The sequence below is a fragment of the Rissa tridactyla genome, chromosome 20 (assembly GCF_028500815.1).
Source record: "Rissa tridactyla isolate bRisTri1 chromosome 20, bRisTri1.patW.cur.20221130, whole genome shotgun sequence".
Lineage (NCBI taxonomy): Eukaryota > Metazoa > Chordata > Aves > Charadriiformes > Laridae > Rissa > Rissa tridactyla.
In genome coordinates this window covers 3,951,383-3,977,233 of record NC_071485.1, presented here as the reverse complement: position 1 = coordinate 3,977,233, position 25,851 = coordinate 3,951,383, and the positions used below count along the sequence as shown (strand labels likewise).

The following is a 25,851-nucleotide window of genomic DNA, read 5'->3' as shown; positions in this document are numbered from 1 at the left end:
ATGCCCCGGTATAAAAATACTCCATGGAACAGTTTAGTCTTTGCAAAGCAGGCAGGGTTGGGGGGCGGGGCGGGGGGGGGAAGGCTGGAGAGCCGCAGGGAGAAGCGCGGGAGGCGGCAGCGCAGGGGACGGAGAGGACACGCGTGGGGCGGAGGAGGGAGCGGGGTGGCTGGGGGTGATGCTGTGCTGACATCCCTGCATCTTGTCTCTGCCGTTGTACCCGTGTCTCAGCGCCTGTGCCGCTCCCCGGCAGCGGGGACGCGGAGCCCGGGCAACGCAGGTGCAAGCGCGGGGTGAAGGGAAGCGCTGCTGGGGGGCGTCCACCCCCGGGACACCTCCAGAGCTTGCCAGGACATGGGGCGCCCTCGCCCAGTGGAGCAGCCAGCCCCGCTTTGAGGCAGGAAAGTTGCTTTTCAAACCTCCCTGTATTCTCTTTGCTAGTTTTCATTTATTTATTTATTTATTTATTCTAAGTATAACCCAGTTGCCATGGCCTTAATTTCCATAACTGGCGGTTTTTCACGCTTCAGGTTTTGGTTCCTTTACAGCACCTTCAAGAGCTCTACAGCGAGTGCTCGGCACTCTCGGGCTCTGGCTCCATCGGCGTTTGCGGCTGGGCGAGGGTGGGCGTCAGGGTCTGCAGGGAGATGGGCACTGCAAGGAATAACACCCCGGCTGCCTCGAGGGACGATCCTTCCCTTCAAACGTACGGGAGGGGCAGTGCCGAAATCCTGCTCTGTCGCTCACAGCAAAATGGGCACCCAGGCGAGAGCCACCCTGGGGGTATCAGCTTGTGACACAGGGTCCCGTCGGGGGTCTCCGGGAGCAGGTGCGGAGGGAGGTCATCACTTCTTTTCTCCTGGTGTAATTAATAAATGATGCGTTTTGGGATGCAGCTTCTGGCAGGGCGCGAGGCTGGACTGTCCCCCGATGGGGAAACTGGGGAGGGATGAGAGCGCGGAGGGAAGCGGCTCCTCCGACGCGTGGCCGCGGTCGGCTGGCAGCAGCGAGGAGAGCGGCCGTGACCGCCGAGCTGGTGGGTGCCTTTATTTAACGGTGCTGAACGCTGTGCTGTGAGTGAGGACAGGTGGCGGGAAACACCCATCAGCGTCCAACAGGAAACTTCTGGAAAAAAAATAACCTTTTGTGCAAAATGCTGGGAAAGCAGCACTCTCACGGTGTCTGTGAGAGCAAGGCTCCCTGCGCGTCTCGGTGGTGCCGGCGGCACTGGGATCGCTTTCACCCGCGCCGGGAGAAAGTGCTTGGGGCCAGTGCCTGGGGCTCCCGTGGCGGTGACACGGGCCCGGAGCAGAGTCACAGGGAACTGAACACACACGGTTTCTGTAACAGCGTTTGGGCAATCGTCTGCAACATGAAAAGGAGGGGGAGGGAAACGTTGTTCTAAAAATGACCTGGGCCATAGGAAATGCTGGGGGTGAGGCAGTGTGTTTGCTTAACAACACTTTGTACAGCCGGCGCAGAGCGCAGGGCAACTGCTCTGGGAAAAAATTACCTTCAAATGCACAGCACCGGATCCTCCAAACTAGAGTCTTGCCTTAAAACGAAGGCAGGAAAGACCCCCCTGATATCCCTGCAGCAAGGGGCAGGGAGCTGGAGGCCGGGGTCACTTGCGTTGCCTGGAAAGGAGCAAAGCTGGTGACGGTCTCCAGAGGGGGGGACTCTGCAGAGCCGATGCCGGGGGGTGGGAGCACCCAGAGCTCCTGTGGCTACATCGGCCCAGCAGGTAGGGACCTCTCAGGAGTGGGTGACGGGCTCAGCCGACTGACTCACGACGACTGCCTGATGCAATTGGGAGGTTTCCTGGGTGCCCAGGCAGCCCGGTACACGAGCGATTGCCCCTGGCTTTAAAACGAGGAGCGGCTTCCCCCAGGGCACCGTGCGGGAGGTTCAGGAAGGTGACAAGGACCCTGAGACTAGCGCAAAGGGGAAGTGTGACCCACACTGCTTCCAATGGTCTGCCCACTCCGAACAGCCATTGTTAACTCCAGGCTTCGTTTTTGCAAATTTCTCAGGTGAGGAGGAACCTCGGGGCTGCCGCAGCCCAGGCGTTACAGCACAAATAGCTGCGTACAGCCCTCACCGCCGGCTGTGGGCGACCTCACCCCCTGCGAGGGCGGCTGCAGCGTTTTGGGGAGCGGTGCGCCATGGCCACCCAGCCTCACCGCCGCGTTACATGGCCGGCTTTACCCCTCTCACCCTGCGAGGGTGCCGCACCACCCTCACGGAGTGCTTGTCCTTCCCCAGCAGCGCCGCTGCTAGTGCCACAGGGGTTTTGCGGGGTCTGCACTGGGGTTCATCCCCGCCAGCCCCCTCCCCGCCTGCGGTGCCGGCCCCGAGCTCTGCGGGTCTGTGTGTGCACGAGCAGAGATCCCGGAGCACCCCCAGGCTGGTGTGAAAACGTGTAAGTGCTCAAACTGCTGCTCAGGGGGCAAAACTCAGGGGGTGGTTGGGTCAACAGGACCCGAATCTAAACTACTGAAAAGTTGGTGGCGATGGCTCTGAGCCCAGTGCAGGAGCTGGGGCGATTCACCTGCCACACGCTGCGCTCACTGCTTGGATTCGCTCAGCCGCTGCCGTATTTGATGTTACACACCGCTGTGAGGCCGTGGGAGTGGGGAAAGGTTTCGTGAAGCAGCGACGATGGCCCACACGGTTTGGAAGCCTTGGGACTCTGCATCCGTGTCGGTGTGAGCACTGTGAGAAGAAAGTTCCGGTCCGAATGAAATAGGCTCAGGCAGAATCCTCTGTGAAGCACATCTTTATTCACGTTCTTGCAAGAGCGGGTGACCTAGCAAGCAGGCACACTTCCAGTTCTTGAAACACACCTTTTTATTTCCTAATCCCGGCTGAATTTTTCCCTCCCCTGTTTCCCATTGGTTGGGTACTCCAGGGTTCACAGTCTGTCCGAGGCGCCTAAAATTCTTCCCGGATGTCCTGCCTCTGTTTACTTCTCTTTATGCTACACCTAAAGGGATTATCTGATTAGTTTATTTCTTTCCTTCTTGGTAAAAAAATTGCTCAATGTCATTAGCCCTGGTTAAATGTTTGACTCCCCTTCTAGACGCTAATCCAGGAGGAATCAGTTTGTCCTTTTGCCTGTGTGATAAGAGATGTTCTACAAGCCTTTGCTGGAGCCTCTCTGTCTTAGTCATTCCCTTGTCACGTCACCTCTGATGGGAACGGCTTTTCTCCTCTGCAAAAGCAATACCTGCCTTTCTTACAAGCACCAACTGTGGGGCAGGACCCCCACAGCGTGTCTGTCCCTGGAAACCCCTCTCGCATGGGAACCCACCTGCTGTTTTGAGCATCTGAGCCGGGCTGCGGCGGCTCTTGCCCCGGGCGGGGGCTCGGTCAGGGTCGCTGGGCCCGGGGGGGGGGCAGGTTCAGGTGCGTGTAGGGGGGACGCGGCCGTCTCCAGGGACCCTGTGGGGCAGCTCTGGGGATGGGCCTGGGGGGCTCTGCCGGAGCGTCCCGGGGAGAGAGCAGAGCCGCCGGGGGATGTTGATTTACCGAGCAAATTTTGCCGGGTTTGACGGCAAAACCGGGGGGCGGAGGGAGGTGTTTGCCAGGAAGGGCCCGATCCCCGGGCACGGCGGGGGCCCCCGGCGGAGCTCTCCCACCCCGCGGCGAGGCTGCAAAGCTCGGGGCGGCGACCGGCACGGGGCTGGCCCCAGCCCCGCTCGGCAGCGGGACCCCCGCCCCGGGGGCTCGGAGCGCTCCGGAGCCGGTGCGCTGGGAGCGGGGGACGACGCGACCCTCCCCCGCCCCGCGGAGCCGCCCGGGCGCCCCGCACTCACATCCGGGGCCGGGTTTGCTAATGGGAGACGTAATTAACCCGGAAAAAAAGCGACGCGGAGCCAGGGGCACACCCCCTCCGCCGCCGCCCGCCCCCCGCCCGCTCCGCCGGCCCCGCGCGGGGCGCGCAGCCCAGGGACGCCGCGGGGTGAGTGCGGGGGACGCGCGGGGGGGGGACGCGCGGAGCCGCCGCCCGCCCGCGGGCTGCGCTCCCCCGCTGGGGCGGGCCGGGGACCCCCGTCCCCATCCTCCCGCCGGCCCCCCCCCGCCCGCCGGGGCTCCCCCCGAGAAGGGGCTTCTCCGGGGGCGGGCGGGAGGCGGCCGCGGGGCTCCGGCCCCGAGGTGGAGCGGCCGCCGTGGGGCTGGTCCGTCGGTCCGGGGATGAGGCAGAAGCTCCGGTGGCAGCGGCTGGGAGCATCCGTGCCTCGTCCGGTGGGGAGAGGCCTCCCGGGGGCGGCGGGGGCGGCACTTTGGTGCTTGGGGGGCAGCGGGGGGACGGGGGAGCTGGGGGCAGCGGGGGATGCTCCTGCCGGGATGACCCCGCGGTTCTGGGAGCGGGGTCCCTGTGGGAGATGGGGGAGCGCCGCACGCTTTGGGTCTGCGGGGTCGGTGGCAGATGCGCGGGGGCGATTTGGGATCCGCAGCCGCTCGGAGCGTGTTCCCCTGGCCGGTGTTCTGTGGTGAGGTGCAGAAGTGTCTCCTCGCTGCTCCCAGCCGGCCTTTCAACAGGTTAATTATTTCATTAAGGCAAATGTCTGGAATTAGCAGGAGTTAGCTACTGGCCTCTGCCTACACCGTCTGTCTCGTGTGTCAGCCGCCGGATAGACGTCGGCGGGGCGAGCTCTGGAAACTCCTTTGCACGGGCAGGTAGAAGGAAGTGGTGCTGCACCCGCTGCGGCTGCAGCCATCGCCCCGCGCGCCGGCACTGCGTGGGGACAGCGGACACCGCAGAGCGGAGCCCTGGTGACACGGGGGTGGTCATCCTGCACCCCAACCGGCACCGGGACAGCTCGGGCAGACAGGCGTGGGAGAGGAGGAGGAGGAGGATGATGATGCTCCTGCTGTGGCTGCCTGCAGGTGCAATGGGCCGCGCTGCGGAGAGAGGTGCCGAGGAGCTGCCTCTGGCCAGTGCTGCTGCGATGCTCTGAGTGCCAGGTCTCCTGTTGCCTTGGCTTTTTCTGCTGTAGGGTGTCCCTGGGTCGCTGTGCCGGGAGCAGGACAGAGCAGGGCACGGGCAGCCGCGACGGTGCGGTGAAGCGCTGGCGTCCTGCGGGTGCTTCCTGGAAAGTCTGGCTGTGTGGCTGCACACGAGGCCTTTGAGCCAGCGGTGACCGCAGAGGGGGGCTCGGGTGCCGTTTGGACGGTGCCCTGCACCTTCTGCCTCTCCCTGGGGAGCGCTCACCTGTATCTCGGGAGGCAGGTGAGAGGGTATTTTTGCTGTAAACCTCCTTCTATAGCCTAATTGCTCTTGTCGTCTCATTAACTGGTGGGATATTATGACTCTGAAAGAGCTGGGAAGTCAGCTGCTTCAGCGGCAGGGGAGAGTCCTGGAAGTCTCTGATGTGCTTCACTACAAAATGGCATAAATTCATAAACAGGATCTGCTAATGAGATCCTGAGGGCCTGATCCAGTGCGATGCTCGGGAAGTTCAAGTTGTCGGATGGCAGATTAGCCTCCATGAATCGGGCATGGGCATCATCCATAAATCGTCACCTCCTGTGCCCGGTGCCAGTGCGATGTCCATCATGTTTCCATAAAGGATGTCCTGGGAAGCTGTGAGGCCTCCAGGGACTCATCTGCACTGGATGATGCTGGTTTTCTGTGAGGTCCCTCTTTTTCTCCCCCTCAGGTTTAGTCTTATGTCCTTCCTACAGCAAACGCAAGTTTGGCTTTTGCATAGAAGTATTTATGACTTGGATTTTACGAAGTGCTGTATAAATAGTAAACCTTAGTGCAGACGGAGCATTTTCTTGCCCTTCCAGAGTTCCTGAGCAGGGGGACCGAATACCCACATGCTGCTGGAACTGGAGATGCTACTTTTATCTTTTTCCTATGGAAAAGTGGAATTCTCAGTGGCTGCGAGGGGCCGGGCAGTTCGTGTCCTGCAGGCAGTGGGATGTGAGGGGACAGGGACCTGGGGGGGCCCGAGCTCCAGCGGAGTGCCCTGCCCCCGGGAAGGGACGGGGCAGATCATCACTCGCTGAGGAGGAGTGTGGTCTGGAGGGCAGAGTGCGGGGCGATGGCGATCTCCTCTGCCCAGCGGTTTTTGCAGCAAGTGCAGCCCGGGGTCAGCTCGCACAGGAGGCTTGAGCTGGTTTGTGGGCTTTCAGCTGAGCCCGAATTGATTAAGGATGGCAGAAGGGGAACGCAGGGAGCCCTGTGGGGCTGGGGGCTCGTCCCTGCGCTGCCCGCGGCACAGCTCGGCTCTTCCTCATCCCTCTCGTGAGCAGAAATCTGGGGACTTTTATTAGCAGCAGGAGAAAGAGGCAATTTGTGAGGCCTGGTCTGAACATGTTGGTATGGTTGAAGGCACTTGGGAATCTGCTCTCTGTGTGCTTCCCCCCCCCGCCCCCGCCACGAAAATAACCCCACAAAAAAGCAGTAAAATGTGAGGTGCCCACATAACCCTTGTATGAGGGCACGTGTGTTGTTTTAAACCAGTCTCTGCTACTGAAGCGGTGCGATTTCCCTCCTAGCAGAGCCCTGATACCCATCTCTGAAACCCTGGTGATAAACCCCGAGATCCTGACAACAGGTTGGCTTGTTTTCTGCCACCTCTACCTTTGCAGCTGCACCACAGCTCTTGCACAACACTTGCCTCTCAGGGCCCCACTCCACTGCCGCTATTCGGCTCAAAAATAGTATTTCCTCCTTTTCTGCATGAGATCTTTTATTTGTGCAGCCTCCACTTCTGGCACCTGCGCGAGTCACCCCTCTGCTACCGGACAGACCTCACTGGGTTCAGCTCGCATCCTTTGGGTAACCGCTGCCTCCGTCCCCATCTGTCCCCCCTGCGCCGTGGGGAGGGGGCTCTGCCCGGGCGGGGGGATGTTCCTGGCCCACCGGTGGCTCTCGGTGCTGCTTTTGCTTCCCACAAGGGGCTGGAAGCGATGGCGCAGAGACCCAGGGGTGCCAGGTGCTGTGGAGGGTGGGTGGGAGCCGCTGCCGCATGGGAGCGGTGCCGACGTGCACCCACTGCCGCTGACTCAGAGCCCCGCTGCTCCCGTGGGGTGACAGAGCAATGCTCGGGCTCCCCCGCGTCCTGTGCCCACGGGGGGGCACAGGCAGAGCCCACCTACGGGCACCGCGGCTGCTGTGCTCTCCGTCCGGCTGCCCAGGGCCATTGCGGCAGGTCGGCACGGCGTTTCTCCTGCTGCTGCGGAGGGCTCCGTGGTGCCGGCACGGCTCTGCTCGCAGCTCGAGCTCGGGGGTGGCTCGTCCTGGATGGGGGGCAGCGCCGGGGGGTCCGTGCCCGCAGCAGACCTGGTGACACGGCTTGGCCCCGCGGCAATGGGTCATTGTTTTCCCTGCTGACTCGGCATCCTGGCTGCACAGATTTTCTGCTGGAGTTGCAGATTGTTTTCCATTTCCTGGGAGTGTGCTCGGGCTCTCTCTAGCACGCACTCTGCCTCGGGATTATTTTTTCTTATGGTTCCCGGCGACCTGGTGTCTCGTGTCAAATCCTTTGTGGCTACTTTGTCCTCTCTTGGTGGCCTGAGCTGTGGCATGGGGCTGCCCCATGCTGCTGAGCCCGTCTCCGTGAGATGCAGCCGCTGCTGTGACAGGGGCAGTTTGGGGCTGTCACTCGGTCTGTCACTGCCCAGGACATCCCAGTGGCCCTGGTGCAGCCCTGTGCCACGAGTGGTCTCGGAGCTGGGCCGGCAAGTAGCTTGTTCAGCAGCGCCCGATGATTGAGTCCATCTGCAGCTCCCCAAAGTCCTGCAGCTCCTTGCTGAGCTATTTCGGTCTGCTCTGCCCGCTCCTGCCTGCACCCGGGGCCGGCACGCTGGCACCCCGCTTGTCACAAAGGCGTGCCGGGTGATGGTTGGGTTTGGCAGCTTCCCCGCGGTCCAGACACACAGTGGCAGCCGCTTGACTTTGCTGTTCGTGCGTTACGCCGTGGCTGCGGCGGCCTGGGAGAGGAGCAGGAGGTCTGGGCAGGTTGGGAGGCTGGACGGGCAGGTTGGGAGGCTGGACCGGCAGGATGCTCGGCGGTGGGACGTGGTGCGGAGAGGGGAGCTGGCTGAGCAGCAAAGCCCCAGCCCCTCTGCCCAGCCTCGTGGGGGCTTTCACGCCTTTGCGGCATGGCTGTGGTGGGGTTGGCAGCTCTCGGGGCTGGGCAGCGATGTGCGCCCCTGCAGGGAGGAACACGTTGGTGAAAATGCCTCGTTTTTCAGCGAGGGGAGGCGGTCGGTGTGCTCGTTTGGACCAACCCCGGCAGGTGGTCCCTTCCCTGGGATGGGGGCTGAGGGACTGCGCTGGCATCCCGGCACGTCTGGCGCTGAGGGGCTGAGGTGGCTGTAGGCGCAGGAGCTCCCCGGGGAGCCGGGGCTGCGGGAGCAGAGCACCCACCTCTCCCTGCCGCTCCCTCTGCAGGGTGATGCGAGAAGGAGCCCGGCATGCCGTACTTGGATCGACAGAACCGTATCTGCGGGTTCCTGGACATTGAAGAAAATGAGACCTGCGGCAAGTTTCTGCGGAGGTATTTCATCCTGGACACCCAGGCCAACTGCCTCCTGTGGTACATGGACAACCCCCAGGTAGGCTCCCGCGCTGCTCCCGGCTTCGTGGAAGCTGTTAGCAAGTCGTTAGCTGGATCTCAGGCTCCCTGGTGGAGGCGGCTGCTCCGGGTCCGGGAAGGAGGGTCCTGTCTGCTGCCTCAGTTGTCTGGTGGGGTCTCCTGTGGCTGGGTGCAGCCGCGACCAGGCTCCAGCAGAGCAGCCCCCTGCCACTCCTGGGCTTTCCAGGACTGCCCCAGCAGCAGCTTGATACCCTGGAGAAAAGGTTATCCTAGGAATACTTGTACTCTTGGAAGTGGTGTCGTGCAGCAAAAGCACTTAGACCAGGAGCCGGGCGGCTGGGGGAGATGGAGTCTGTGATGTGCCCCATGTCTCTGGGAGCTGCCCCAGCGCTTGTGGTCAAGCTCAAGAGAGCAAGAGCGAAGCCGAGCTCCGGGAAGACCCTCCTGGGAAGCCCGCGGTGCCCGAGCACTGCTTGTAGGCTGGGGAGGCACCTGCCTTCCTGAAGAGCATCTCGCAGCAGATTCTTCGTTGCCTTGTTCAGCGGGGAAGGGGAAGCTCCCGCTGGCCGGTGTTGGCCCAAACTCTTGCTCTCTGGGTCCCACGGGACTCGGAGCCCGTCGGGCACCTGTGTGCACGGGGCGGTGAGCGGGACCGGGGTGCGGAGGGGAGCGAGACGGGCATGGCGCTGGGGGCAGCACAGCGTGGCCGGCCCCAGCTGCTCGTGGGGCACGAGGTGAAGCAGGTGCCCGGGGAGGGGAAGCGGCCGGGGCCGGCAGCGGGGCTGTTGGTTTTGCTGCCTGACCCCAGTGACACCGAATGACAGCCTGGCTCGCCTATTCCGCGTTCCCCCTGCCGTTTCACTCCCATTGCTCCTTAAATGTTTTGCAGAACCTGGCCATTGGTGCGGGAGCTGTGGGATCTCTGCAGCTGACCTACATCTCCAAGGTAACGTCAGGGTGGGGCGGAAGGAATATGAAGGGTCCCTGTTGTCCCCTCTCCGTGTGGCTTTCCCGGGAGAGGCAATGGCTCGCCCCAGCGGTGCAGGACGCGAGGTCCTGCCCGAGCCCCTGCCGTCCTCCCTGCGCCCCCTGAGCGGGTCTGTGGGGAGGGGGGGTGCCAGCGCTGGGATGGGTGTTTGCCTTCACCCGCAGACCGGCGCGGGAGGAAGAGGAACCACTCTGCCGTGAATCCCGGGTTGGAAGGGACCTCAGGGGTCGTCTGGTCCAACCTTCTTGGCAAAAGCAGGGTCTAGGCAAGGTGCACAGCTGAATCTTAAAAGTGCCCAATGCTGGGGACTCCTCCGCTTCCCTGGGGAGATTCTTCCGATGGCTGGTTGCTCTCAGTGTGAACCACTTTCCTCTTGTAAAGGAATGAAGATGGGGAGGTAGAGACGGTCACAGGGTCCCCCTTGCCATGGGTTTGGGGGCACCAGTAGCTTTCCCCTGTGCTTAGAGGCTTTCTGGAAGCTCTGTCTTCTGTGTGTCTTAACAGCATTATCCGGCTTCCACGGGAAGGTGAAAATAGTGGAATAAATGACAACTGTTGTGGGGCTGCTGACTGGACGCGTGGAGCTGTGGCTGCAGCGCGGCCATGGAAAGCGGAGCTGCCACCGTCCCTTTCCGTGAGCTGCCCCTCGGCCGCTGCCGGGGGAGCGGGGACTCGTGGCCGCCGCGCCAGGCTCAGCCCCGTGCCGGAGCCGGATAAAGAACTGGACAGATCTCCCTGTTCCTGCTGAATCATGATTTATAAATTAAGCGCAGATGAAGCAACGCTGGGAGGCTGAGCCTTCCCCATTTCGGATGGAGCCTCACGTATAAATTATATACGTTTTAGTCTAAATGCAAATTGCTGTAGGACAGCATTTGGTCACAAACTGCAGGATTGGGTTATGCCGGCGGCTCTAACTACCCTCTGTAAATATGCCAGAAAAATGGAGGTTTGCTTGAGAAAACATATTTAAAGCATTATAGAGTGGCTCCGAAGGAGGAAGCCTGTCAGAATAAATACTCCACGAATGCTGTGCTCAAAGCCCCGGGGAGTATTATTCTTATATAAATGATTCCTACTCTTTAGGGAGAAACCACTGCTATTTTCCCTCAATTTTCTTAATTGCTGACAAGAGCGACTGTGTTAGTCCGGCAGAAACTCGCGTATTCGAGGCCTTTGAAAGCTTTGAGTTCTTTGCGTTGCAGCGCAGCCAGCGCCGGGGGGGATGGCGGGAGATGAAAGCCCCGTCTCCGCGCTGACCTTCCCCCGGGACCGCGCGCTCGCTGCCGGCCGCACGCGGGCTGCCTTCCGCCCGACACGGGCCAGTGCCCGACAGCGCGTGCAGCTGCGCCGCCGCTCCCGCGTCTCATCCTCCCGGGCACCGCCGTGCTGCTGGGGGGTCCTGCCCGGCCATTCCGGGGGGGGACACAGAGCCTGGGGTGGGAGGATGCCCCGTGGTGGGCTCCTGCGGTGGCACCCAGCAGGGCTCCGGCGGGGAGCTGCGCGGGGAGGACGTACTAATTGGGCCCTGGCCATGTTCGTTTGGCCCGAGCTGGCCGGTCTCCCCCCGTTTGCAGAGGGGTACGTGCGGGGCCGGGAGGGCAGGCGGTGCCCCCAGTCTCGCCCACGGCCGGGCGCTCGCTCCTCGGCCCCGCGCTCACCTGCAGCGTGGGTGCGGGACGGGGGCTGGGGTGAGCGCGGGGAGCACCCGCTCCCCCTCCTCCACAGGTGCGTGGGTGGAAACTTCCATCTCCAGTGCGTGCCGTCAGCGTGTGCTGTTATCTTTAGCTATTGTCTTTGATTTGCTGTGTTGCAGGTTAGCATCGCCACCCCAAAACAGAAGCCGAAAACCCCGTTCTGCTTTGGTGAGTGAGGGGGGCTCTGAGGACACCCCACGGCGGGAGGCTGCGGTTGCGTGAGCTGCCGGACAGACCCGCGGGAGGGAAGGGGATGCTGCCAGCGCACACCGTGCTAGAGGGCCAGCGTAGGGCTAGTGTGAGCCTCAGCCCCGGGCAGTGGCCCTGTCGCTGTCACCCCCCGTGCGAGATGCACGGGCCGAGCCTGGTGATGGAGGCACGACCCTATGGGTCCCCTCCGTGATGGTCCCTTCACTGTGCTCTTGAATCCTTTCCGAGTGTCCCGTTGTGCGATACAGGGTTCTTTTCCTCTTTAATGCCAGCCTAAGGGTCTGTTCCTGCTGGCGCAGGGAAAGGGGTGTTTCGTGTCCAATTCCCCCCCTCCCCAAATGGCCTCAGCACGACCCCCGCTGTGCCGTGTGCCTGAGCCGTGAACCCGGGTTCAGAGCAACAGGAACGACAGCACGAGCACGTGCTTGTCCCAGGGGATGGGGGCTGCCTTTGCAGTGCTTTACCGCAAGGGATGTAGCCCAAGACCAGAGCGCATGGCGCGTGTCCCCGCGGGGACGGGGCTGCTCCGGGGACCCCGGTGTGGCAGTGCTCAGGGGAGCTTCAGCAAGACCTTGTGCAGTTAAAAACATCTCCAGGTTTTTGGTGCAGGAATCCTCCGAGAGCTTGCTCTGCCCCGTCCGGCTGCCGGGCAGGAGGCAGCGCTCGCTGGGGAGTCTGCGGGGAGCATGTTCCCGAGGAGCTCCCCGGACCTCTTGGGGCTCACAGCGACGTTTCGGCTGGGAGTTAAAGCCCGAGTGCCGAGGGGAGGGATTCCCAAGGGGCCCTCAAACACCCCGTGCTGGGCGGTAAATTCAGCGCTAGATCAAGTCCTCGTTTGGGCCATGCCGCAGCCTTGGTGTAAGCCTGGCTTCAGCCCTGCGCTTCTGTCCCCGCAGAGCCTCCCCGTGTCCCCCCTCCACGTCCCTCCGCCGCTTTTCCATGCGAGAGGTTACGAGAGCGATATCTGCAAATCGCTCTGGGACGGGGAATCGAGAGATGCTGTCGTGTTGATTTATCGTTTAGTTTGCTTTAAGAATGCTGAGCAGCGAACGGGGTCCCCTGACTCTTCTTGTCGTTCCCCTCTCTGACAGTTATCAATGCTCTGTCTCAGCGCTATTTCTTACAAGCCAGCGATCAGAAGGACCTGCAGGACTGGGTGGAGGCGCTGAACCGGGCCAGTAAGATCACGGTAGGCTGCGTTGGGCTCCTCCCTGGGGTTGCTGCGTCCTGCCTTGGCGGGCTGCTCCGCGCGCCTGGAAGAGCTGTGCTTTTCCATCTTGCCCTGCCCTCCCTCTCCGTCGTCCCCCCAGCCCCACCTGGGGAGCAGCCGCGGGGGTGGCTGGGCTGTCCCGGGCCCGGGAGCCGGTCCGTGCCGAACTTGCCAGGCTTCCTTCTGGGCTAGTGCCGAGGCTGCAGCGGGGAAGGACGGACGCGCAGCTCCCAGCTGGTGGCTGCAGCGTCGCCTTGTCCTTCTGGGCCCGGCTCTGCGCCTGCCGCACCCCTTGGTTTGCTCTTGAGTGAAGCAGCTGTAGCACGGGGCTGTAGCTCCCGAAAGCCCCTCGTTCCCAGGGGAGCGTCCCCTGGGCGGCCCCATGAGAGCAGGGCTCTTGCCCGGCCACCCCGGGGCTGTGTGCGGTTCTGCCCCTGCGCAGGGGCAGAGATGCTCCGGGCAGGGGGGGGCGTGCTGGCGATGCAGCCCTTTGGTGTGCGGGGCTGGGCGGCGTCACCCTGTCCCTTTGCGAGGCCAGAGCCGCCCGGTGACCCCTCTCAAGGCTCTGGTTTCAGGCGGGGGATGTTCCCTCCGCCATCCCCAGGGATGCTGCCGGTTGGGATTTACTCTGCTGCCGTTTGCTCGGGCATCTTTCCCCCCCGGCTCCCCCCAGCTCTGTGGGGGACGGCGGCTGCACCCTGGGGAAGGTCCTGTGGGATCTGTCCCCATCCCCGTCCGCTCTGGGGCCGTTTCCCTCCTGTTGGCTGGGATGCCCATAACCAGCTCCTCGCTGTGGCTGTCCAAGGGCATCTTTCTTGTGCTTCAGTAATTTGTTTACTCAGTTTTTATTCTTTCTGGAACACTGGATCTTGTGACGAGGCAGAGCGCTGCACTGTCGGGCGTCGCGGGGCGGGTCGTGCCTGGATTCAAAGGACTTTGTCTGCCATCTCCTCTCATCCGCTGTGGCGTTCATGGGACCGTAAACTGATGGTCGCTGACCCGGTAACTGGCGGAGTCTGTGCTCCTCAGCTGCCCGCCGCTCCTGGCGCTGGGGGACGGTGCCGCGCTCCCTCTGCGTTCGGGGCTCCGTCGGCAGCGCCCGGGTTCGGCGCTGGGGGCTTCTGCCCGGCCTCGGGATGCGGAGGATCCCCGCGGAAGGGTCGGGGGCACTGCAGGCTTCCGGGCGCCTGCAATTAGCAGCGTTGCCAATGTCTGATGCTGGCAGGGTTTTACTGGATCATGCGCTGATGCGTGTTGTGCATGGTTTGTGAACTGAATATATGGAAAAATCACGATGAACAGTTTAGGATCGGGTCCTATCAAATAACCTTTTTTCCTTGAATTTTTTGTTAAAAATCACCAGAGTGCTGTGTTGTGTCTGTGGGAAACTCATCTACAAGGCCAGACCTGGCTTGTATTTTCTTTTTATATCTGCAAATACATTCAATGTGACAGCCTCTGTGCCCGAAGCTGCCAAACTGATGGCACAGGCTCTGGCTTGTACCTTCTCTTTCTATGAGTTCAGGTGATATTGGCCACAAAAAACCCCACCAAAACCAGGTAGGAGCAGTAACCAGAGCCCGCCAGCGACACCAGTCCACGTGTACCCTGGGGTGATTGCCTGCGGGCACCGCGTGTTGCTGATCTGCCGGGCCGAGGTGGTGGTAGGAAGAGGTGCGTCTTCTGTTTCTGCAATGAACCGCGGTGACTTTCATTCCCTGATGTTGGCCAGCCCTTCCCGACTCTGGCGGTGTCCCGGCTGGCGACCGGCTCATCCAGCCCTGCAGGGAGGAGTTCCCACGGGCTGGCTGGGAAACGCGGGGCTGCCAGGGTGCGGGTGGTGCGGCCGCCCTGCCCAGCGTGGGAAATCCCTCTCCCCGCTCTGCACCTTCCCGTGGGTCTCCGTTTGCGCCTGGGTTTCCTTGGGATGCTCCGGGTTGCAGCGGCTTCATCGCTCCGCCGTGGGTGGAGAGGCACAGAAGGGCTGCGGGGAGACGCTCTGGCTGTCGGCGGGGTTTGGACCCTTACCAGCCTCCGGTCTGCCCCTGGCCCTGGGATCTGCCGGGCTCTGGGCGCGGGGAGCATCACACCACATCAGACCTCGCCGCCGGCCGCAGGGGGATGGGAAGGACGGGGCAGCAGTTTGGGTGTTGCTCCCGGTGCAGAGATCCAGGTTCAGCTTCCGCTTCTCACGGAGACTTCTCCTCTGCTCTTGGCAAATCGGTTCCTGTGTTTCCTCACCCCGCTCGCTGTCTCGGCAGCCGGGGCCTCGGTGGCTCAGGGCACGAGGTGTGCAGCGTGACGGTGACAGGGGGCTCTGCTCGGTTCTGCAGGAGGAGCCGCACTGACCGGTGCCGGGTGCTGAGCAGCACCTTCCCCCTGCAGAGACATGCAGCTCCTTCCCTCTGCCCGCACACGCAATGTCTCTGCAGCCGCGTTGTGAAACCGTTTCCTCCATTCGGGCGCCCCGTGCCGGCTCCCTGGCCTCGCCTCGTGCTCGCCCGCGTTGCCGGGGCAGGCGGCTGGTGCCCGCGGGCCCTGGTGCTCCGCACGGGGCTGTGCAGCGCAGCCGTGGGGGGGACCCTGCCATGGTCCGGCCGCTCGCTCTCGTGGCAGCGGCATTTCGGAAGCAGGACGGGATGGCACCTGAACTGCGACGGCTGAGCCTGGCTGTTGGAGAGCCGCCGGGGCCCTGCGCAGGCAGCGTGGCCGTGGGGTGGCCGGGATCTCCTCCTTGGCTCTCCCTGCTCTCCCGTGCATGGGTTTGCTAACCCAGATCTCTGTCCCCCAAGACTTAAGCCAGGTCTCAGCCTAAACATGAGACCAGGGGACGTCAGAGCAGCCGAGAGCTCTGCCTGCCCAGCCAGCAGCCAACGCATGGTGCGTTTGCACGGAGAGGACGGTGCGTCACTCCCTGTGCGCTTCGGGGTGGAAGGCAGGAGGGTGGGCTGGAGACCCCAATTAATGGCATTAGAGAAGTGGGACTGCGGACTCAGGAAGGAAAACATGGAAACCTGCCGTCCTGTCCAGAGCCGGGTGCCGGAGGGAAGGAGGATGGCGGCACTGGGAGCTGGGTCCCCGCGGCGCAGGCTCTGCCCGGGGACGTGGGGCCGCCCGCAGCAGAGACACAACCTGTGCGGCCGCGGCTGGTGGGGACACGCAGGCGTTCGGCGTGTAACCCAGCGCCCGGCTGTCTGCCGTGCCCCTGCGGACGTGCTGCTGCTCAGCCTCGTTAGGCAGAGGGAAGCTCGTCATTAAGCCTAGCCGTAAGTAGAGCGGGGACAATTAAAGGAGCGAGTGTCCCACAAACGCATTGGGCTGCAGAGGCGAGTCGCAGACTCATGTGAGTTGATGCTTAATTATTCACCACCTCTCATCTCCCGTCTCAGCGCCTCCTGCAAACCGCCGCGGCGGGGCCCACACCCTCCTTAATTGGGGTGGCTTGTTCATTTATGAGTTTTTAAAGGGACATAGCTGCATTTAGGCTGGAAGGACAGAGATGAGGGAGGTGTGGGACTGCCCGGCACAGTCACGCCTGTGCCCTTCACCCTTTTCTTTCTCCCGTAGGTGCCAAAGGGTGGCAGCGTCCCACCGGCCGCGGAGATCGCGAAGCCTCCGGTGGTGCCCCAGGCCCAGGAGAGGAAGCCCCAGGTGGCCTATAAAACCGAGATCATCGGGGGGGTGGTGGTCCACACGCCCATCTCCATCAACCAGGTGAGCTGGCAGGATCCGTGCAGCGTCCCAGACCCTGGGGGTAAAATCCCTGCCGTGTCAGCACCCCGCTTCGCTCTCTCTGTTCCCTGTGTTTTAAGAGCAGCTCCTAATGGGGATAAGCAGAAAAGGTGGCAGCTCTCCCCATGCGTAGCTGGGTGAGGGCATTCCCTCCACACTCCGCTTCCATGTCCCTGCGCCTCGGGGTGCGAACGGCTGCCGGGGGCCTTTCGGTGCTTGAGCCGGGCTCTGAGGGGTCCCTGCCGCTGGGTTTGGTGCCTGGCTCCTGCTCTGTGGCTGCCCTGCCCGCAAGGCTGTGCCGCCTTCCCAGGCGAGCGGGGCTGCGTCTGCAAAGCACTTGCTGCGAACGATGCTCGGATTCCTGCGCTGGGGAGGGAGAGCGCGGGGAAAGCGCGTGTCGGGGCGTTATCGCTCCAGCGTCCTGCTGTGCCCCGAGCAGCGCGATGGGTGCAGAAATACTGTTAATACACAGCAGCGGTGGGCTCTGTCCGTCTCCAACCCGCGTGTCGGAGCAGCAGAGCTTGTGGATGTGGGTCCCCTGACGTGGTGCTGGGCTGGGGTGTGGGGTCCGGGGGAGCTGCGGGGTCCAGGGGAGGTCCAGCTGTGGGGCTGGAGGCAGTTGCTGGCTGTTGGGGAGGCTGGTTCGCACTTTCATTTCTGGAAACCAGCTCGGTGCCTGCAAACGCTTCCCGCTCCGGGGTGTACAAATAGCTGCACTTAGCGCCCTGCAGCACCTCTGTCTCGCTGTGAAGTGATGAGACCGGGGGGCGTGAGGAGGAGGAGGGGTGAATCTGCTCCTGCACACCTTCCCGACCATCCTGCACCATCCACCCGCCCGTCCTGGGTCCAAATCCCCCCTCGAGGTGCCCGGGGCAGAGGGACCCCGTCTTGCTGCCCCCATCGAAGCAGCCAAAGGGCCTGTCCCATGCTGGAGGCGGTGGCCGTCACTGCTGGCCGTGACTCTGCAGCCCCTGCCCTCGGCACGTGGCCGTCGGTGTCTGCCACCTTCGGGCGCTCGTCCGGCTCTGGGTCTCGCTTCAGCTCTTATCAGTGGCAGCACTAAAAATAGAGCAGAGAATTAGATCATTGCAGCAGTGTTTTTGCTGCCAGGCGCTTTTAACGCTTCCCTGGCCGCGGGGTTTGCCGGGGTGGGGAGGTGTGTGGGGTGCGGCGACGCGCGGGATCAGTCAGGCTGGTGGCCGTCCCTTCCCGGTGCCACTGCTGGACCCTCAGCCCCGTGCAGACAAGTGGCAGCAGCCGGCCCTGTGGCTTTTCTTTTCTGTTTCGTGAGTTAAAGCTGCTTTCTCTCCTGGCTCTCGAGCTGGGCTCCCCCTCATCGCAAGAGCCGTGAGCTCCATCCCCGGCCCCTGCTCAACTTCTGCCTTTCTTTCACAGAGGGGATTGTTTTTTTTTTTTAAAGGTGGTGCATCAGCTGCCAGAATATTTTCCGCGCTCTTGCAGCATGCCCCGTGTGAAATGGCTATTTCTCTGCTGCAGCTTCCTGGGCGCGTCCGTGGTTTCCTGGCTGTGCCCCGGCCGGTGCTGCCCCGCAGCGGCTCTGGGACCGCGGGTGGGAGCCCCGCGCTCCGCCTGCACCCCCAGCCCGGCCAGCAGCATCCCCCCGGCTCCCGGCTGTAACGCTCCCTCTTGCAGCAGCATCCCCATCCCTGGGTTTGGACACGTACATCCGTAACGCCCGGCGGAGCCAGTGCAGCCCAGGCGAGGGGTGCGGGCGGCTTTCCCAGCCAGGCTGGGGCTCGGCTCCGCCGCTCTCCGGAGGGGCCGGGGGACAGTCTGGGGACAGCCAAATGGCCGCTCGTCTCTGTCCTTGGGGAAAGCAAAGCCGCTTGTCGAAGGTGCTGGAAGCGCCGCGCGGGCAGGTCGCTGGTTAACCGCACCGGCAGTTGCACCGGCGTGGGGGCCATATAAGGCTGGCAGCGGCGAGAGCCCCCCCCGGCTGCCATGGCAATTCTCAAACCTCAGCGCGGAGCTGGAGGAAGGGGTTGGAGGGCCGGGGGAAGGAGATGAGCGCAGATGTTTCACCTCAGCCATCCTCTGCGCTGCCGAGGGGGAAGGGAGGGCACTGCCGGGGAACAGAGGGGTGATGCTGGCAGGGTCCGGCCCTCGGGATGCGCTGGGTGGTGCTCGGGGGGAGCCAGGGAATGGGTGCCCATCAGCGCTCACAGCGGGGTGAGCATCGCGCCTGGGGAGAGACAGCTTGGCGCCAGGGGAAGCACGATTTTTCTACCTGAGCTCCCAACATCGCAGTTTGTTTTGGGAGAATTTGGCTCTGAAAAACGTGGCTTTTGGCCAAAAGAGACTTTTGGCTTTCCCGAGCAGCTTATTCCCACAATATATGTCCCTCTCCAGCTGGAGAGCATCCCTGTTTCCTAGCTTGGGTCTGTCTGGCTCCAGCTTCCAGCGGGTGATTTTCGCTCTGCCTCCCTCTGCCAGGTGGAAGAGCCGCTCGTGCCCCGCGTTTCCCCCAGACGGGCTGAGTGCGGCTGAGTCACCCCTCGCCGTTTGATAAGGCGGACAGACAGGTCCTCCTCCTCCCCTGCTGCAAGGGGTTTTCCTCAGCCCTCGAACTGCTTCTGTGGCCTCTCTGTAGCCTTTCCAATTTCTTAATGTTGTTTTTAACGTGTGGGCGCCAAAAGGGCAGCAGTCTGAAAAGCTGTACGTAAGGAGATGAAATCAGCTCTCCGCGCTGGTTCGTTCCCCTGCTCGTGTCCAGGCGTCGCAATTAGCCCTTGGCACGCAGCGCTGCGCTCGGGGCTGCTTTCCTCCAGCTCCGGTGTCCTGCCTTCCAGCAGGGAATTCCCCTCCCTGCGCGCGCCCGGCTCCCCGGTAACTCTCTGCTCTCCGGTTGCAGAACGGGGGGGACGGAGGGGAGGGCAGCGACGTGGCCGCCCACCCGCTGCTGCGGCGCTCACAGAGCTACATCCCCACCTCGGCTGCCAAGCCGCCCGCCGGGCCACCTGTCCTCAAGAGTGGCTACTGCGTGAAGCAGGGGAACGTGGTGAGTGCTGGGAGTCCCCTGTGCCGGGGGCGGGCGGCATTGGGCGGGTGGCGGTGGGATGCTGCCCTGCAGGTCAGGGATGCTCCGGGATGCTCTGGATGCTGGACCGCGACAGCGTGGGGAGAGCCCCGGAGCCCAGCACGGAGCGGTTCCCTCCTCTCTTTTCCAGAGGAAGAGCTGGAAGCGCCGGTACTTCGTTCTGGACGAGTTTTCCATCAGTTACTACAAGTGCGAGCAGGTGAGCAGCCCCTGCCTGGGCCTGGCAGAGGTGGGGGGCTGCTGCGCTCCGGTGCCGGCGGCTCCGTGGGAGGCTTGTCCCAGCGCTGCCAGCCCCAGCGGCCAGCGGAGCCCGTCATCGTCTCCTCTCCTCTCCGCAGGACAAGGAGCCCCTGCGTTCGATTCTCCTGAGGGACGTCTGCAAGACCCACGAGTGCCTGGTCAAGTCTGGGTAATGCTCCCCTCCGTGTTTCCCCAGACCGTGGCTCCTGCCGGAGCCCCGGGTTGTGCCAGGCTTTCCCCAGCACATTCTAGAGATGGGGGTAAATATGAATTTTTTTTTTCCATCCATGATGGCTTCTGGATAGCGACCGTCTCTTTCTTGCTGTTTCCAGTGACCTCCTGATGCGGGACAACCTGTTTGAAATCATAACGAGCTCCAGAACCTTCTACATCCAGGTGAGGGGCCGGGGGGGGTTTGCTGTTCTGCGCAGTGGGTTCAGCTCCCGGCGGCTGCCGCGAACGGGCTGTTCCCGGCAAACGCCAGCAGATGAGCCTGGAACAGCGTCGCGGGCGAGGGAGAACCGCGGCCGGTTTCACTTCTCCCCTTGGGCTTATTTATAATAGCAGCTGTTGGTGTGAGCAGGAAAAAGCAGAGAGAGAAGCACGGGCTGATCCGATGAGCATCCCGAGTGCGGGGCTGTGCAGGGGCAGGGTTGGTAACACCGCCCCCCCAACTCTTTTTTTTTTTTGTTTTTTTTTTTGTTTTTTTTCCTTAAATGCTTTATCTACTCCTGAGATAAAAACGCTACCACATGGAGAGTGGCTCCCCTTCTGCGGGGGGAGATGGGGCGGTGCAGGGATTTTTGAAGCAAGGATAAATTGGAAAAAGAAATAAATTGTGAAGCAAGGCTAAAGTAGCAAATACCCTGGGAACGGCGGTCGCCTGTCCATCGGCGTGTCCAGGCTTCCCGGGCGCGTTTGGGGCTTGCGGAAGGCAAGGTCTGAGCGGGGCTGGTGTGTCTTGCAGGCAGACAGCCCCGAGGACATGCGCAGCTGGATCCGGGCCATCACGGGGGCAGTCCAGGCCCTGAAAACCCGCCCCAGGGTAGGTCACCTCCTCTCTGCTTCGTGCTCGGTGTCAAATGAAGCCCATGCCAATGCGTGGGATATTTATTTCGTGGCTTGTGTAAGCGCTCGGTTGGCCCGTTTCCAGGGTGAGATCCCTGCCCTCTCCGGGTCGGTTTGCCAGTCGCTGGAAAAGTTCCCTTGACAAAGATTGAAAAGTGAGATTCAGCCATCGAACCGGAGCTGCGTGAGCCCTGCTCCGCTCTGAGGCAGGAGCGAGAGCCTGACGGGGCAAAGGGCCCTTTAATTCAGACTTTTGCTTTCCTTAGGGGTTTTTTTCCCCTTCTGCAGAGTGTGTAAAGGGCTCCCCGTCCCCGGGGCTTTGCAAATTGCTCCCAGCAGTTGCACGCACAAACCCCGACCCCATCCAGCGCTCACTCTGCGCCTGTCCTTGCAGGAAATCTCCTTCATGAGATCCTCCTCCATGGTGAAGCCGGGGGGCTCGGCAGCCCCCTCCCAGCCGAGGCACGGGGAAGAGAGGCGAGCGCTCTGCAAAGCCCCCTCCACCTCCTCCTGGCAGCCCTGGACGCCGGTGCCGCCGGCGGAGGGCAAGCAGCCGGCGCCGGAGGAGTCGCCCGCGCCGCTGAGGGACTCGCTGTTCCTGCCAGCCTTCGCCGAGCGCGACGCCGGAGCCGCGCCGGGCAAGCGCCTGCGGCACAAGTCGGAGCCGCAGCATCTCAAGGAGAAGCCGTTCGCCTTCGACCTGGACGATGAAAGCATCCGGACCTCCGACGTCTGACGGGGCGTCCAGCCACCCCCCCGGGCTTCGCTTGCCGCCTCCCTGGCTGCCGGGGTCCCCGCGGGGCGGTTCAGGGCGCACAGCTGTGCCAGCGCCGGGACTGGTCTCTGTGCATCCGCTCAGCGCCTTGGACCGAGCTCTCCCCGTCGTCTCGGTGGGGGCGAAGCAGCCCTTTCCCTCCACCGCCGCTCTCCCCTGCGATACAGGCTCCGGCGGGACCCGCGTCCCGGTGCCCAGCTCTGCCGGGGAGCGCGGTCCCTGCCCGCTCCTGCCTGCGCTTTGCCCCGGGCGCTCCATGTCTCGGAAGCCGCCTCTGGGCAGGGCAACCTGGATGAGGGGCATCCTCTGCTGCAACCCCATCCTTTCTCCCCAAAACAAGCCTGGAGCAAGCGGCAGGAGGTCTCAGGGGTGTGAAGGGGAACGTGGCCTTTCTTGTGTTGGGAAAAACATTTTTCTCCCCTTTCCTGCTGCTCAGCCTTCCCCGCGTGGCTGGGCAGAGCCGGGGGGACACCAGCCTGCGGCCGCCTGCGCAAGGAACACGCTGCAGCTTCCCCTTTTGATGACTTTTTTTCCCCAGGAGACCAGTTCTTTACACTGCCTGACTAATGGTGTGTCAACACATCTGCTGGCTTTTAGTTACGTCTTTTTATATCCGTGGCCACTGTTAAACCCCGGCACTGGCAGGGTCCCCCCGAAAGGCTCACCAGTACCTCCCGAGCGGGAGCCGGAGTGACGGCAGCTGCTGGGGCCGGGAGCATCCTCAGGCATGGCGTGGGGTTTGCACTGCGTACACCTGGGCAGCAGGAAGGCGTTCCCCGGGTGGGGAAGTGCTTTCAGCAAAAAGCACCAAAAAGCCGAGCGCTTACTGAAACCGGGAAGACTCGTTGAGCCAAGGCGCCTGCTGCCCGCCCTGAAGTGAAAATGAGCAGAGGTGTTTAGAGCGGTGTGAACTCCTCATCTCCGTAACCAAACCAGCCCCTCTCGGAGGTGTGATAAATGGCGTGTAGAGAATTCAGGTGTTCCCGGCTCTGCGGTGCCCAAGCGTGTGTCGCGAGCAGGAGCAGTGCCCTGCCTGGGCACCGCAGCTCCGGGCACGGCTGCAGCGGCACCAGGGATGCACCGGGGCACGGGGGGCTTTAAATGCGCTTGCCTTGGCCCGGCTGCACGGCCGCGTCCCGGGTCAGACACGGGCACGCTCTTTCCCATCTCGGATAAACTCCAGCTGATCAATCCGGGTGACCGGTGCGGGAATTCCATTGCAAACAGCAGTGTGCGCAGCGGTTGAGGCTTCCCTCTATTGTGGACTCGTCACCTTTTATTCTTGTTTGTTTGTTTGTTTTCTTTCTTTTTTTTCTTTTTTTTTTTTTCCTTTTTTGGCATTACGTGTTCTCAGCTCTGCAAAATCAGCTCAACGTGCTCCCCAGAAGCAAGCAAAACAAATCTGGTTTGTCCCTGCCCTTTCCAGGTCTCCAGCTGTTTGGCAGCTGTGCTCCAGGCTGGGACGCAGCCGAGCTCCATCGGTTTTGCTCCGAGGCGCTGATTAGCCCGATGGATCTCAACGAGATGAGAATTGCACCTTCCTACAGGGATGATGCCCCCCCCCCCCCCCCCCCAGCCCTGTGCCGGGGCCGGCAGCCGGGGGAGCCTCGGTGCAGCTGGGGGGGGACGGGGCCTCCCAAATTGGGGGTATGGATGGCTCAGAGGGGGGTGGAGATGCTGGAGAACACTGAAACTATGAAAAGGAGCAGGGATCAATGCAAACGGTACAGGGCGAGTGTTAATATTTGTTATTTAATTGTAGAAACCTAGATCATGCTCTTCCTTCTTCTTCTCCTTTTCGCTTTATTTGCACTAGCGTGTGAAATTTTCCTTTTTTTAGGCTGACTTGCTCTTTGGCTCATAAAATGGCGTTTCAGAACGGTTTTAGTAACTTGGTACGCCTGTCGGTCACAGAGTCACGGCGTTTGGTGACAGCGCTCTGACCTCGTTTCTGGAGAACGTGGAATGCAGAGGGACGATGGTTACTTTGCGCGAGGCGCCCAAACCACCGCGCGCCGAGTGTTCGTGTTGCTTGAGAACTGCAAAGTTTCCTCGGGCCTGGGATGGTAAAGCAGGAGCTTGTTGCACAATTAGGGTTAATTATCCAGGAGGAGAAACCACCAGCGGCTCCAGCGCTCTTGCGACATTCCCGGTTCTCATTCCTGGTTCTCATTCCCACCCTCCTGCGTCCCCAGGGCGGTGCAAAGGCTGGATGTGAGACGGAAACCGGCACGTTCCGCGTGGAGCCGGGCTCCAGCCCCGTCCGTAACGCGGGTGGTGTCGCGGGGGGGGGATTCGCATCCCGTCCCCAGGGAGCGGGCAGATGCAGCCAGGCCCCGGTGGAGCTCTGCCGCTGGTGTCCCCTCACCCCTGCCTGGGCGTGAAGGCGTCCCCCGGAGCTGCTCCCGTCTGGGGATGCAGTGTGCGTGCTGGGGGTTCCCCGCTTCCCGAGGGATGCGTGATGGTCGAGGGAGCCTTGTGCGGACGGAGGGGTGGGAGAGACGGGTTTGCTCTTTCCTATGAAGACTCCCAAGCGGTTTCAGCCGTCGCAGCGAGCGCTGGCTGGGGGTCTCAAGTGCTCTTAGGGCCGGGGTGCCTCGCGCGGGCCATGCTCTGTGACTCCCGTGGTGTCGGTTACCCCCCTCCTGCCCCTCACCTCTCAATGTGGGAGACAGAACCCCTTTTTTTCCCTGTGTTTTTAAATAAAGAAGGAAGTCCCAATCGCTTTTCCAGGCTGTGTGTTTTGGGGGATGGTTGCTGGGGGGAATCAATGCTGTCTCTCTGGGGTGGAGGGACCACGGGGGCCACCGGCGGGTGCTCCCCCCACATGCTGGGGGAGGTTTAGGAACGTTGCACGGAGCTGCCCAAGTCCTGCCCGGTGTCCCTTGTGCCCCACACGTGGCTGGAGCCCCTTGGACACCCTGACCCCCCCCCAGGCAGCTTCACCAGGGAAAGCACTGAGGGGAGGGCGAAGGGACGTCATGGCCTCTGCTCTGAAAAAGTTTTTGATCTTGTTTGTCACCGCTAGAAAGCGAGGGGACAGGGACTGACTGACTGGAGGCATCCCTTGCTCCCCGAGCGTGTCGTTGGTGGGAAGGCGACAGAGGGAGCGGAAGCCGCCCGTCTCCCGGCGATGTCCATCCTCCCGGCTCGAGGGACGACTCTAATCTTATTGCTGCTGCTGTTCAGACCCCAGCTACTGCTCATCTTGCGCCCTTCCACGGGTAAGTGTGTGCCAATAAAACTCTTGGTTTAAGCACTTTGTTACCCTGATGTGGATCTGGGGGTGAGAGGGGGTGAGCACGTGGTGGTGGCCGGGGGGGTCACAGCTCTCTTGGCCTCTCCGAGCACCCGGAGAGCTGTGGGACCGATCCCCCGGCGCTCCTCAGCCTGGTCCCTGACAGCCTCGTCCACGGGAGGAATCTGAGGTCCTGCTGGTGGCTGCTGGGCTGGGGACACAGGGAGATGTTAATGACGACGGGCTTTTGCATGCAGGACTATTAATTTTTTCTTTCTGGCTCACTGCATAATTTTTTCCCCACCGTGGGCTTTTCAGCCCCGTTGTTCCACTGGTCTGAGGAATGTGGTAGTTTCATGACGAAGCCTCCCCCCACCCCACTGCCCTGAGGCCTACGCAGAGCTGCCAAATTCAGATTACTTGTGACCTAAATGGGATACAAACCCCATTCCCCGGAGAGGAGGAGCTGTTGCAATAAACCACAAACCAAAACTGGAATAGGCAGAATTCCCGGCCAGATTGAACCCCGCTGCAGCGCCGCCAGAGACAGGCGTAGAAGTAACACAGGCAGAAAATCGCCAAATGCAAACGGCTGGAGGGCGCTGGGTTTGCAGAGCTGTGTGAGAACAGAGTGTGTGTTTGCTGGATTTTACATCAAACGTGACTGGACTTTTGCATATACAGATTTTGTGTCTGGTTCTGGCTGTGACCTACTGCAGCTTCCTTTTCCCGTTTTTATTCAGCTCGGTAAGTTTTCAGGCTGCATCTGGTGGGGGTTCCTCTTTTGGGTGCGAGGTTGCTGAGGCTCCCACTCATCTGGGTACCGCAGGCGCCCCGTGCCATGGGCTGGGGCCGGGGGTGACTGTCACAGGGACGGCAGCTCCCCCTCGGCAGCTCCGGCCCCTTCCCTGCTCTCCCACGGCTCCCGGCCCTTCCCTGCAGCTCTGGATGGAAACGAGCCCTCGTCAGTGATGAGGCAAAGCTGCTATTTCACAGTTTTGCACAACACGAATGGTCACCCCTGAACGGTTTGAAAGAATACAACGATCTGGCAGCAGGGAAAGGGAATGGAACCTG

The 25,851-nt window shown here is 62.1% G+C and overlaps 1 protein-coding gene across 7 annotated transcripts; it reads left to right on the top strand.

The window, feature by feature from the left end:
• The first annotated feature begins 1,916 nt into the window (after positions 1 to 1,916).
• Positions 1,917 to 24,250, top strand: PLEKHA2 (pleckstrin homology domain containing A2). 7 transcript variants are annotated; one of them, XM_054180819.1, is made up of 13 exons: positions 4,160 to 4,248; positions 5,004 to 5,236; positions 8,414 to 8,577; positions 9,448 to 9,504; positions 11,363 to 11,411; positions 12,545 to 12,642; positions 16,231 to 16,377; positions 19,268 to 19,414; positions 19,584 to 19,652; positions 19,792 to 19,862; positions 19,999 to 20,089; positions 20,661 to 20,738; positions 21,156 to 24,250. In XM_054180819.1, the coding sequence occupies exons 3-13, from the start codon at positions 8,437 to 8,439 to the stop codon at positions 21,495 to 21,497; spliced, it is 1,290 nt and encodes a 429-aa protein (XP_054036794.1). In that variant the 5' UTR covers positions 4,160 to 4,248; positions 5,004 to 5,236; positions 8,414 to 8,436; the 3' UTR covers positions 21,498 to 24,250. The 7 variants fall into 7 exon arrangements, with proteins under 7 accessions (XP_054036799.1, XP_054036795.1, XP_054036794.1 ...); XM_054180824.1 differs by lacking the exons at positions 4,160 to 4,248; positions 5,004 to 5,236 and adding an exon at positions 1,917 to 2,033; XM_054180820.1 differs by lacking the exons at positions 4,160 to 4,248; positions 5,004 to 5,236 and adding an exon at positions 3,894 to 3,964.
• Positions 24,251 to 25,851: the final 1,601 nt, after the last annotated feature.

What these genes read in the sequence shown, in the direction of transcription:
- PLEKHA2 (XM_054180824.1), top strand. Translation starts at nt 8,437, where the DNA reads ATGCCGTACTTGGATCGACAGAACCGTATCTGCGGGTTCCTGGACATT. An exon ending in GGTACATGGACAACCCCCAG is followed by an intron (nt 8,578 to 9,447) that starts GTAGGCTCCCGC and finishes AATGTTTTGCAG; the next exon opens with AACCTGGCCATTGGTGCGGG. An exon ending in CCCTGAAAACCCGCCCCAGG is followed by an intron (nt 20,739 to 21,155) that starts GTAGGTCACCTC and finishes CTGTCCTTGCAG; the next exon opens with GAAATCTCCTTCATGAGATC.